The 12,762-nt window shown below is 44.4% G+C and overlaps 1 protein-coding gene across 1 annotated transcript in view; it reads left to right on the top strand.

Moving 5' to 3' along the window:
* Positions 1-8,276, top strand: part of LOC144672016 (NACHT, LRR and PYD domains-containing protein 3-like) — a 109,555-nt gene extending 101,279 nt beyond the window's left edge. Inside the window, 2 exon segments of the mRNA XM_078533956.1 lie at positions 3,501-3,668; positions 4,803-8,276. Coding sequence (XP_078390082.1) covers positions 3,501-3,668; positions 4,803-4,890 — 256 coding nt within the window. The 3' untranslated portion in view covers positions 4,891-8,276.
* Positions 8,277-12,762: the final 4,486 nt, after the last annotated feature.

Below are 12,762 nucleotides of genomic sequence, written 5' to 3'. Positions count from 1 at the left end.
ACCCAGGGATGGCGATGGTGGTGTCTGAAATATTGTCTGTAAGGTATGATTTCATGAGTCTGACTATTTCAGCCTGTTGCTTTACTAGTCTGTGAGACAAGCCCCCAGATGTTGGTAAGGAGGACTTTGCAGGGTCGACAGGGCTAAGTTTGTAGTTGTAGTTTCTGGTACCTAGGCCTAGGTCAATGCTGGGTGGTCCATCCAGTTTCATTCAAAAAGCAGTTGATAGGCCATTTCAGAGTCAGAGGTCATTTAAGAGTCAATCACAGACCAGGTAAGGAAGGTAGATTTCCTTCACTAAAGGGGATTACTGAACCAGACAATTAGACTTTTAATTCCAGATTTTTATTGGATTCAAATTTCACCATCTGCCATGGTGGGGCACCATCCTGGGTCCCCTGAGCATTACACTGAGTCTCTGGATTGCTAATCAAATGACAATACTACTATGCCACTGTAAGGTCCCGCACAAGCGGTTAGTAAATAAAATTAGAGGGATTCTGCGGAATATACTGGCATGCATCGAGAACTGGTTAACAGACAGAAGAAAAGAGTAAGAATAAATGGGCCATTTTTGGTTTGGCAGGCTGAGATTAGCAAGGTACTGCGAGGATCAGTGCTTGGGCGCCAGCTAACCTCAATTTATATCAATGATTTGAATGTGGGGATTGAATGTAATATTTCCAAGTTTGAAGATGACACAAAACTAGGTGTAAGTGTGAATTGTGAAGAGGATGCAAAGACACTTCAAGGGATTTGGGAGAGGCTAAGCGAATGGCCAAACATTTGGCAGATAGACCACAATGTAGAGAACTATGAGGTTTTCCACTTTGAGAGGAAAAACAAATAGAGAGCATTTCTTAAATGCCGAGAGGCTGGGAAGCATTGATCTTCAAAGGTACTTCAATGACCTTTTTCATGGGACACTTAAAGCTAACATGCAGGTGCAGCAAGCAATTAAGAAGGCAACGGGTATGTTGGCCTTTATTTCAAGAGGATTTGAGTATAGGAGTAATAATGTCTCACTGCAATTATATAGAACCTGGGGGAGACTGCACCTGGAGTGTTGTGTGCAGTTTTGGCCTCCTGACCTAAGTAGAGATATACTTGCCATAGAGGGAGTGCAACGAAGGTTGACTAAATTAATTCCTGGGATGGAGGGATTGTCCTATGAAGAAAGATTAAATAGACTGGGCCTTTATTCTCTGGAGTTTAGAAGATTGAGAGGCGATCTCATTCAAAATTGCAAAATTCTTACAGAGCTCGACAGGGCAGACGCAGGAAGGATGTTTCCTGTGACTGGGCAGCCTAGAATCAGCGGGCACAGACTCAAAGTAAGGGGAAGGCCATTTAGGACTGAGATGAGGAGGAATTTCTTCACCCAGAGGCTGGCGAATATTTGGAATTCACTGCCCCAGAGGGCTTAGGAGGCTTAGTCATTGAGAATGTTCAAGACTAAGATCGATAGCATTCTACATATTAAAATCGTCAAGGGACATGGGGATAGTGCAAGATAATGGTGAAGTTGAAGTTCAGACATGACATTGGCTAGCAGAGCAGGTTCAAAGGGCTGAATGACCTGCTCTTGCTCCTATTTCTTATGTTCTCATTGCAAGGGGAATGGAATGTAAAATAGGGAAGTTTTGCTTCTTTTATAAAGGGTTTTAGTTAGACTGTACCCGGAATACTGTGTACAGCTTTGGCCTCTTTACTTAAGAAAGGATATAATTGCATCAGAACCTGCTAGAACCAGTTCAGAGAAGGTTCACTTGACAGATTCCTGGGATGAAGTGGTTTATTTTAGGAGGAAGTTGGGCAGATTGGACCTCTACCCAGTGGAGTTCAGAAGGTTGAGCGGTGATCTTATTGAAACATATAAGACCCTGAGGGAACTTGAAAGGTTGGATGCTGAGAAAATGTTTCCCCTTGTGGGAGGGATTGGAACTAAGGGACATTGTTTAAAAATAGGGGCCTCCTATTTAAGACTCAGATGAGGAGAAATTTATTTTTCTGAGGGTTGTTAACCTGTGCAATTTTCTTTCCCAGAGACTAGTGGAGGCAGGGTAATTGAGCATATTCAGGGCCACGTTAAGATAGATTTTTGATTGACAAGGGAATCTGGGATTATGGGGTCCAACAAGAAGGTGGAGTTAGGGCTGCAATCAGATCATCCATGATCTTAACAAATTATGAAGCAGGCTCAAGGGGCTGAATGGCCTACTCCTGCTCCTAGTTATTCTGTCCTTATTCCAACTCATCCTTCAGACTACTCTCTTTGAGCAGTGATGGAAACACGAATGCTATGTTTTGTGGTCACCAGAGATCCTCCTGTGCCCATTCATTAGGCCACTCACTTCCTCAATTCCACAAACCATCTGCCCTGCCTCCAGGCCTCCTAGATCCAGCACCTCATCTTCCATTGGTGTAAGGATGGTAAGATCTGGACGCCACCACCCTTAGTGGCTCCTTTCCTGACATTATGTGTCCTTCTCTTCTGCAAACACATCAAAGACACACACTAGCCTATGCTGGTGCCAGCCTGACTGCTCCATCATATCTCCACAGGGGTGCCTCCTGCATTCGGCCACTCAGTCGCGGCAGTACAGGGAGTCAACTCTGATAGACCTGGACCCTCTACAGACAGGCTGACATGCCTCGTATAGTCAATGCTGCTGCCTGTGCATTGCCAGTGACAGGGTGGGGATGAAGTTTCTATCAATTTCACTTTCACCCTTATTCGCATGTAAGGTTGTAAGTTTAACATTGTGTGCTGCACTCACTTTGCCAGAGCACATTAGGACATTGATTCTTTTGTGGCACTGCAACCACATGCCCCACACCTGCTCACCTCCTCGGCAATCTCCATCCACACTTGCGTTGATTGATGGGCTGACCTCCTCCTCCCGTCCTGAGGGAACAGGACCTCCACCCGAGCCTGAGCAGCCTGGAGGAGCACCTCCAGGGAGGCATCAGTGGATCGGGGAGAAACCCTTGATCTACTTTCTGCCTTCATAGTTTCCGGTACAGTCATAGCCATTATCTTCAGCCCCACAACAAACTCTATTCCTGAGACACTGACCATCCCATGTCCCTCTCTGTCAGCGAAAAGACATGGGGATGCTTTACTTCTGTCTTGCCCCATCATACCTTTTGTCACTTGATCACTCCTGCACTTCCATTTTGTCCTTTCCTTGTCCCCATCCCCCCTCCCAAACTCTGTCGCTTAAAACCTGTCAATTCACTGCTATTTCCCAGTTCAAATAACAGCCCAAACTTTAACTCTACTTCTTGCTGCACAAACACTTGCCTGACCTGCTGAGCATTTCCAATATAAACTATATATATTTGATTTACAGCATTAATAATATTTTCCCTTCCATATAAATGGAAGTGTTGCTTTCAAATGTCTCACCCTGTGCATTATTATTGTTATTAATAATGTTCTTTAAAACACTGGGGATTTACCCTGATTCCTGTTATTTATCCCCCCCGGTCCCCAGTCTGTATGGTAACGATCTCACTGATTCTTGTGCCGAGGATCTCACCTCCGCTCTCAGTACAAACCCGTCACTGACAGATCTGAACTTGCAATCAAACTCCTTCACGGACCAATCTGTCCCCGCCCTCCGCCGTCTCATCCTGACCAATGGGAGTCTGGAGCGTATCAGGTGAGCTTTGGTGTTAGTTTTTAGTGTAATGATTAAATGTAAATGTGATTTTAAAATATAAATAGGCCTAAATCTTTAAAGCAGCAGCAATGATAAGCGGATTGCCGCTGGTCACCAAGATTCTTCCAGCCTGACATTGCTGCATGTTTCCTCCGGGATCTTGAGCTCAGTTGCCCCGGGGAGCACAGTGGAGGCAGGGGAAGAGAGGCCACATGCCCTATTTAAGTCACTAGCTGACATATGGTAAGGTTAAAGGTCTGGTATTTTAATTAATGTTAGTCAATGATTGAGTGAATGGGCTGCTGGGTGGGGTGGGAGAAGTGGGTGAGTGGTTTGTCAGAGGGGTCGAGGGAATGGCCGGGAGAGTAGTTATGTTGGGTCAGGTGGTATGTTGGGGGAACAGGAGGGCAGTTGGGGGATCGTCGGGTTGTCAGGGGGCTAATTGGGTCTGGGCAGTGCTGGAGGGTGCTGATGGGGGTTCTAGCCGTGTCAGGGGAGGGTGATTGGCTTGGCGGGGCCAGGGATAATGGAGCCAGATCGGTGCAGGGAATGGGATTGGGTCAGCGATGTAGTCAGGTTGTCGGCTAATTGGGTCGGTGCATAGTTAGGTTGGCGGGCTTAGTCAGATTTGGTCAAGGGGGTAGTTTTCCCGCGGGGGCCCAGGAGATATTCAGGTTGGTGAGATGGTTGGGGTATTTGAGATCGGCGCATGGGGGGTGCTAGTCGGGTGGTGGGATGTGTCATATGGTGGTCAGTGGCAGGTGGTTGGGGGTCTCGGTTGTGGAGTTACTCAGGTATTAGACCAGGTTTTGCACTGTCAAACATTTCCTGAGTAACTATCCGGGTAAGTCCTGCAAATCTGTCCCAAGTCTCTGATTCTAACTCAGAGTCAGGGACATTCGTGCAGGGTCCTGGGCAGCAGGGGAATTGCCCAACGGAAGTTTAAACCTCTGGGGCAATTCCCATGTTGGTTGGCACATCAGGACATCCCAGGGTCCTGATGCGCATCTCAGTTGTGTGTCTGGTCTTCAACAGCCCAATGAGCAGGAGATTTGGCCCAGTAACTCCGGTCTCCTGTTATTTACACTGTTGTTCAATCTGTTTATTTCCTGTTTAATTTTTAATCTATTTCAGGCTGTGCGACAATCAGTTCAGTCAAAATGGGAATAAACAGCTGAAGCTGCTGCAGGGTACAAGACGCGGACTAAATGTGATAGTGTGAGAATTTCAATTGATAAACATTACCATTCTCATTATATGAACATTCTTGTCTGATTTTCTGTCCCTTCCCTTTAACCGGCTGCACTCCAGGCTTAAATCCCATTGGCCGACTCCCAGTTTCCAGCTCGAGCTGAGTGCGCGTCATCTCCCATTGTGACGTCAGAGGCCCAGCAACAGGGACACGAGACTCAGCCGCCCGACCCCACAGGCACTGCTCCTGCAGGATATCTGAATGTTCCCCAATGGGGCACTGGGGAAATGTACAGACAGGAAAGATCCAGACCGGGGATCAGTCTGGGCAGCAGTGGGGCACTGACAATTAAACTCAGTATTCCTGGGTTTGGGAGGAAAGTACCCAGGGTTCCTGCTCAGTATCAGTGCCCAGTGACCCTGCTGGGAAGTGAACCTGTGTGGGTTCAGGATGGGTACAGGGTGGTCTGTTGGGATAGTTCAGCTGGGATAGATCCCACTATCCAGTAGGAACAAACACCCACTTAATGGGGTGACCCAGGGAGAGTATCCTGTTTTGGAGATTGTACAACTGGGGAATTGTACTGAAATTATCAATGCTTCTGCTTTCCTGGATAAGAAAACAACAGTGGTTGAGACAATGTTTTTAATACAGATTCTGCCCTGTGACATTGTTGTCATTTGCACACTGTAGTCTGAGTTTCTAAACAGCTGGAATGACACACAGTGCTGGAGTGTGTCAAATAAAGAAGTTGACCTCGTAAATTCACCTGTCCACTCAAAGAGTAACAAGTGGAAGTTGAGTGACCCAGTGTAAACTACACTGCAGTAAATGGACAGATTCCATGTAGGGACTCGCAACCTGAACCACTTAGGGCCTAATGCATGGTTTGTGGTCTAAACACAGAGCAAGGTCATCAGCATTGAACCAGAGAGAAGGTAGTTTGATGTTCTGGGTCAGGTTCCTCATGATGTAACTCTGGTGTAATGATACTATTTTCCAGATAATGATGGACCTGCTGTACCTTACATTATTTCTTGTTTTATTTTATATTCCCCATTATATTCAGTTTGTTTATTCTCTCCTCACTTTTGTACAATAAATGGTGGAGTTTCACTGTATGCATCAGACTTCAGAAATCAAAAAATGGAAACCGATAATTTATAATAAGCAAAGACCAGCTTGGAACAACAAGCTCGCACAAGAAAGATAGATATCACCTGCGGACAAGAACAGGCTGACAGAACAAGAAACAGAGGGATAAGTCTCTATGGTTTAATGTAAAAATCATAACTAAGAAATGCCAAATTAATCACCATATATTCAAGTGAATGAGTACATATATCGTTGAGAGAACAGATAAGGGGAAGAAATTTTTAAAAAAACATGTTTTAGAGCAGAAACAAAAACAGAAATTGCTGGAAAAACTCAGCAGGTCTGGCAGCATTTATAAAGAGAGAAACAGAGTTGACGTTTTGAGTGCGTATGACACTTCTTCAGAGCCACTTTAGCTCTGAAGAAAGATCATATGGACTTGAAACAAACCCTGTTTTTCTCTTCAAAGATGCTATCAGACCTGCTGAGTTTTTCCATCATTTTCTGTTTTTCTTTCAGATTTCCAGCATCCTCAGTATTTTGCTTTTATCTTAATGTTTTAGAGCAGCTTTTACATGCTTTTGTGCTGTGGTCAGTGATACCCAGTTAATGCTCATAACACACAAATTGCAATGAGATAAGTGGCCATTTAATTGAGTAGATTTCAACTATTGAGGAGGGTCATGTGTTGGTTATGTTGCTGGACGAATAATCCAGAGGAAATGCTGATAACCCAGAGAACATGATTTCAGATGACAGTTTGAGAATTTTAATTCAGTTTAACAGAAACTTGATTTTAAAAAGAAACTGTTGTCACTGATCATTAATCTTTCCGAGTTTTTGGCCTGTTCTTTATCTGACTTCAGACCCTCTCCAATTTATAAACACAATATCATTTTTCCTGATCTTACTGTGGGATACTGAAGCAGGCTTGTGGGGGCTGTGTCCCTGACTAATTTAATTAAACTGAAGACAGCCAGACACCAAGGCTTAAATCGTCAAAGTGGTTAAGTGTAAAAGCTGGCATTGTGAAATGGAGATGGGCTAAGATGAAATCCCAGTAGATACAGAATGAATGGGAATTTTCATTAGAAGATAAGTGAGGAGTGAATTGTTAGCTGTCGAATTTCAAAGAGACAGAACAGGAAGTTTTCCAACTGGCGAAGGTAGTAAATAAATAAGGCAGAGTTATTAAGTTTATTTTTCCCGAAAATGCTGGCCATAATGACAACATGAAAGGTTTTTATATTCTGGGAAAGTTAACATCCAAAGAAAGGTGAGAACAATGGGTTTAAAGATCAAAGGAGAACAATATATTTAAGGAAAGATTTAAAGGTATAAGGTGAGTGGCCATGTGAGACCTTGAAAGCTGGACTGTGCGAAGACAGACCTGTGAAAGGAGCATATAGCCACCCTAGAGGAGTGCTTGTTTGTTCCAGAAAGCAAGGTTTGGTTATAAGTATTGGATCTCCATTGTCGAGTGAGAGGGAGAGGGAAGCCCTATGAAATACCACCCTAATAGCAACAGTGGGTGTCTTGCGGAGATATTAATGGATGTTTTATATATTATGAATCTATTGGGACGGTTGCCTGAAAAGGGTGTTTATTTGTGAGTCCAGTTAAGTAGAAATCTTTTGGGTACTGCTGTGAGACTAAATTTAACTGTGTAACTGTAATATTGTGTGTTTAAGCTTCCTTTTCTTTTGTTAATAAATGTTTTAATTTAATGTTTAAAATCTCCAAAAGTGGTAGTTGAATCGTTACTTCTGACTTCAGTGCATATACCTTCTTGTAATGAAATACAAATTGCAAATTGTTGTGCCAGTTTGGCCAAGTTTCCCTTTGGGATTTGGTCAGCAGGCATATCTGCCATATCATAACATATCTGATTCATTGTTATGTTAGCTGCCTCTGAAGTGCCCCAGTGTACAGCTTAGTTGTATCAAACAATTATACAAACGATTCAAGAACACGGCCCAACAGCAACATCTCAGCCCAATTGAGTCAACAATTATAGTGACTTCACCAGCAAGACCAACTGCTGGGAAATGAATGGAAAAGAAACTTGTCATTCAGGTATAAAACTGTTGTTTCACAGAATCACACAGTGTAGAAGAGGCCCTTCAGCCCATCGAGTCTGCACCGACACGTGAGAAACACCTGACCTACCTAGCTAATTGCATTTACCAGCACTTGGCTCATAGCCTTCAATGTTATGATGTGTCAAGAGTTCATCCGGGTACTTTTTAAAGGATGTGAGGCAACTCACCTCCACCACCCTGCCAGGCAGTGCATTCCAGACCGTCACTACCCTCTGGGTAAAAAAGTTTTTCCTCACATCCCCCCTAAACATCCTGCCCCTTACCTCGAACTTATGTCCCCTCGTGACTGCCCCTTTTGGGCCCCGTACCTCAGGAAGAATGTTCTAGCCCTGGAGAGGGTTCAGAGGAGGTTCACGAGAACAATTCCAGGAATGAAAGGCTTAACATATGAGGAACATTTGAGGACTCTGAGTCTATACTCGATGGAGTTTAGAAGGATGAGATTTGATTGAAACTTACAGAATACTGAAAGGCCTGGATAGAGTGGACGTGGGGAAGATGTTTCCATTAGTAAGAGAGACCAGGACCCGAGGGCACAGCCTCAGAGTAAAGGGAAGACCTTTTAGAACAGAGATAAGGAGAAACTTCTTTAGCCAGAGACTGGTGAATATATGGAATTCATTGCCACGGAAAGCTGTGGAGGCCAGGCCACTGAGTGCATTTAAGACCGAGATAGATAGGTTCTTGATTGGTAAGGGGATCAAAGGTTACGGGGAGAATGGGGTTGAGAAACTTATCAGCCATGATTGAATGGCGGAGCAGACTCAATGGGCCGAATGGCCTAATTTCTGCTCCTATGTCTTATGGTCTTATCGGGGACCCAGCACAGATCCCTGTGGTACGCCAATGGACTCTGGCTTCCAGTCATAAAGCGTCCTTCTGTCATCACCCTCTGTCTCCTACAACTAAGCCAATTTTTAATCCACCTTATCAAATTACCCTGTATCCCATGTGCATTTGCCTTCATTATAAGTCTCCGAAATGGGACCTTGTTAAAGGCTTTGCTGAAATCCATATAAACTACATCAATTGCACTGCCCTCATCTACACACCTGGTCACCTCCTCAAAAAGTTCAATCAAATTTGTTAGGCATGCCCACCCTCTGAAAAAGCCATGCTGACTATCCCTGATCAAACCTTGCCTCTCCAAGTGGAAATAGATTCTCTCCTTCAGAATTTTCTCCAATAGTTTCCCTACCACTGACGTGAAACTCACTGGCCTGTAGTTCCCTGGCTTATATCTACAACCCTTCTTAAATAGCAGAACCACATTAGCTGTTCTCCAATCTTCTGGCACCTCCTCCGTAGCCAGAGAGGAATTAAAACTTTGGGTCAGAGCCACTGCGATCTCCTCCCTTGTCTCCCTCAGCAGTCTGGGGCACAAATCATCCAGACCTGGAGATTTGTCCACTTTTAAGCCTGCCAACAACTCCAATAACTTGTTACTCCCAACATCAATTTGCTCAAGAACCGCACAGTCTCTGTCCCCATGTTCAATACCTTCACCCTCATTCTCTTGGGTGAAGGTGGGTGTGAAGTATTCATTCAGCACTCTACCGATGTCCTCTGGCTCCACCCGTAGTTTGTACCCTTGGTCCATAATGGGCCCTACTCTTTCCCTGGTTATCCTCTTCCCATTGGTATACTTATAGAATATCTTGGAATTTTCCCTACTTTTACCAGCCAGAGCTTTCTCATATTCCCTCTTTGCTGTCCTAATTGCTTTCTTAAGCTCCAGCCTGCACTTTCTGTACTCCACTAATGCCTCCGCTGAATTGCTTCCTTTGTACCTGCTAAAAGCCTCGCTTTTCTTTCTCATTGTATCCTGAATATCTCTGGTCATCCATGCTTCTCTGGGCTTGTTACTCCTTCCTATCACCCTAGAGGGAATATGTTGAGCCTGTACCCTCCCTGTTTCCTTTTTGAACGCCCCCCACTACTCTTTTGTTGATTTCCCCACGAGTGGCTGTTCCCAGTCTACCTTGGCCAGATCCTGCCTTAATTTACTAAGATCTCCTCTCCCCCAATCCAAAACATTTTTTTTTTTTTGCAGCTTGTCTATTTCTTTGTCCATAACAAGCTTAAATTGTACCATGTTGTGGTTGCTATCACTAAAATGCTACCCCACCACCACCTCAAGCACCTGTCTGGCTTCATTCCCCTGAATTAGGTCCAAAACTGTGCCATCCCTTGCTGGACCCTCTACATATTGAGCTAAAAAGTTCTCCTGTACACATTTTTAGAAATTCGCTCCATCCAAGCCCTTAACACAATTTTTATCCCAATTAATGCAAATATGACCCCATAGCACAGGTGGGAAGTGTAATTGATGATTTTCCTGCTTTCTGTATTCAAGACAAATATCACATTTGGCCCATTACTAGTTTTGCTGTAAATATGTCAGGTTGTAAAGTATATGAGAGCACACTTGATGTGAAAAACTTGGAATATGGTGTGGGGAATGAAGTGTGAAGCTGCATTGCGGAGTGAGTTGTTCTTGCTTTTGGTGAATTTAAAAGCTGCAATATTTGCAGAGGTTCCCAGTGCTTCTAAAAACTGAACTGGGGCATTTGGGAAGGGAGAGGCATTGCCTGCTACTGTTTCCTCTCCTATTCGCTAGAGGCCGCTGTCATTCCACTCAGGACCGCCTCTCCACCCGCTGCTCTTTATCCAACCCCTTGCCAACCCCGAACCTGCCGCTGTTCTTTATCCAACCGCCGGGAAGAGCGTCCGCCATGTTGGCGTGACATCGTCGGTACCGCCTCCCCGTTTATTTTCATTAAGCGAAGAGGAAGAAGCGACATTGAAGAGTGATCGGGGAACAGGAACTCTGAGCCGGCGAGGAGGTGATTAATAACGATAATAATAATGATAAATAAAAAGCAGTTGTTGCGGGTGGAGCGCGGCATGAGCGCTCGGCTCTCCCTGTCATTGGGACTGGTCGAGCACTTTCCCAGCCGCGGGGCAATGTGGGAAAGGACTCGCCATCGCTCCATCAACAACTGATTCATTGGATTGCCGCCGCAGGGGGAGAGACGAATGATAGAAATGGGAGCATGAGGGAAAGATACTGCCGTTCGAGCGAGCCTGCCCTTCAATAAATTGACGGATGTTAATCTAACTCACACACTCTCCAACTCATTTTCTCTCACACACAATCACTCACACTCACTCTCACACACACACACTCAGTGGCACTCACACTCAATCACACTCACATAGATTTACACTCACTCACACTCACTCACATTCACACTAACTCTCGCTGTCTCACAAACACTCACGCAATCCCTCTCTCACGCACAGTCTCTCCCAAATGCTCTCTCTCACACGTTCTCTCTCTCAGGTACTCTCTCTCAAACACACCCCTCTCTACTATACACACTGTAGGAAAAATTTATAGTTTGTGTAAATTATATTGGTGTTTGTAGGTGTAAGGAATGAGCTTTAGTTTAAGTTTGAATTGCTTTTCTGTGTCTGTGTTTTAATAAAGGTCACAGGTTGTTTTACTTTCACTTTAAAAAGTGCCTGCATTTCTTATGAGGTTTTTATGACTGTTGCAGCTAATGAAAGCAAACAAGTGTAGAAGAATTAGGCTCTTGCCTACCAACAGGAGTCCAGCGATGCAGGTCGCTCCCACCGACACAGGCATAAAATTTAGAAACAGCAATTTGATTTAGGGAGCTGTTTTTATTCAGTTCCTGGCAGCACCTATGAGATACTGGAGCAAAGGGGATTGATAGCCAGCCCCATGCTAAAGAAAATAGCCCGAAATCCAGGGAGAAAACATGGAAACGTCCGAAGCATACCTTATAGTCAAAGCAAGAAAAGGAACCTGGAAAACTGTCTGTTAAGAGTGATTAAGAGGGAGGGGCAGAAAACGTCTCCAAGCTCCACGTTTAAAGCTTCAAGCTTAAATAGATAAAGACTTGAGAAGAGTCAAGGAGGCCGAAATAGACAACTGAACCTCTGTTACTCTTTGCTACGGGCAGGTGACGCAGTCTTGCACTGTTGACGGTTCAGTCGGTGTGAGAGAAAGCGTCGGTTTCGGAGAAGGTTCCAAAGCAAGTTTTTGTGGAGTAGAGATTGGAAACCATCATGTGAAAGACGGAGTTCAGTGAGGCCGGTTGGCTCATGCTGTAACAAGCATCTAGCGGCAGTTGAGGAGAGACTGATAGCACCTGCTTGAGATGGCACCTGTCTCATGCTTTCAGAGTATGGTGCGTCCGAATACAGGGTGCTTATTAGTCTACATGGACTGTATTTATTGTGAAAATTACTGTACAAAATTGATTTTTAAACTTCTGTTATCCTTACAAATCTGTATATATCTGTAAAGATATAGGTGTGAGTGAAGGATTATTGTAATATATTTCATATTTTCTTGTTGAATAACATTTTTATTCTTTTGTGAAATGTTCATCAGCTGACTCCTGTGATTCCGTTCAGTAGCTACACTCGACGGCTCTAAATGAACAAAATAAAAGTTAGGATATACCAAACTATGTTCCACTCTCAGATCTGGCTTGTCGAAGGGTTTCCTCACCTGGGAACACAATAACACACTCTCTCTCGCAAAGTGGGCCACGGTAACTGCGTAATGGTGCCTTACCTGTGGAGAGCGTCAGCTGCTGGCCTGACCCTGGGCTGGGATTGTGCTCCACATAATGACAAAAAATATAATTCTGAAAAAGCAGTTTGGTGG

The sequence above is a fragment of the Cetorhinus maximus genome, chromosome 35, assembly GCF_964194155.1.
Source record: "Cetorhinus maximus chromosome 35, sCetMax3.hap1.1, whole genome shotgun sequence".
NCBI classification, from domain to species: Eukaryota; Metazoa; Chordata; class Chondrichthyes; order Lamniformes; family Cetorhinidae; genus Cetorhinus; species Cetorhinus maximus.
Note: the sequence above shows the minus strand (reverse complement) of the source record. Positions and strands in the feature narration are given on the sequence as shown.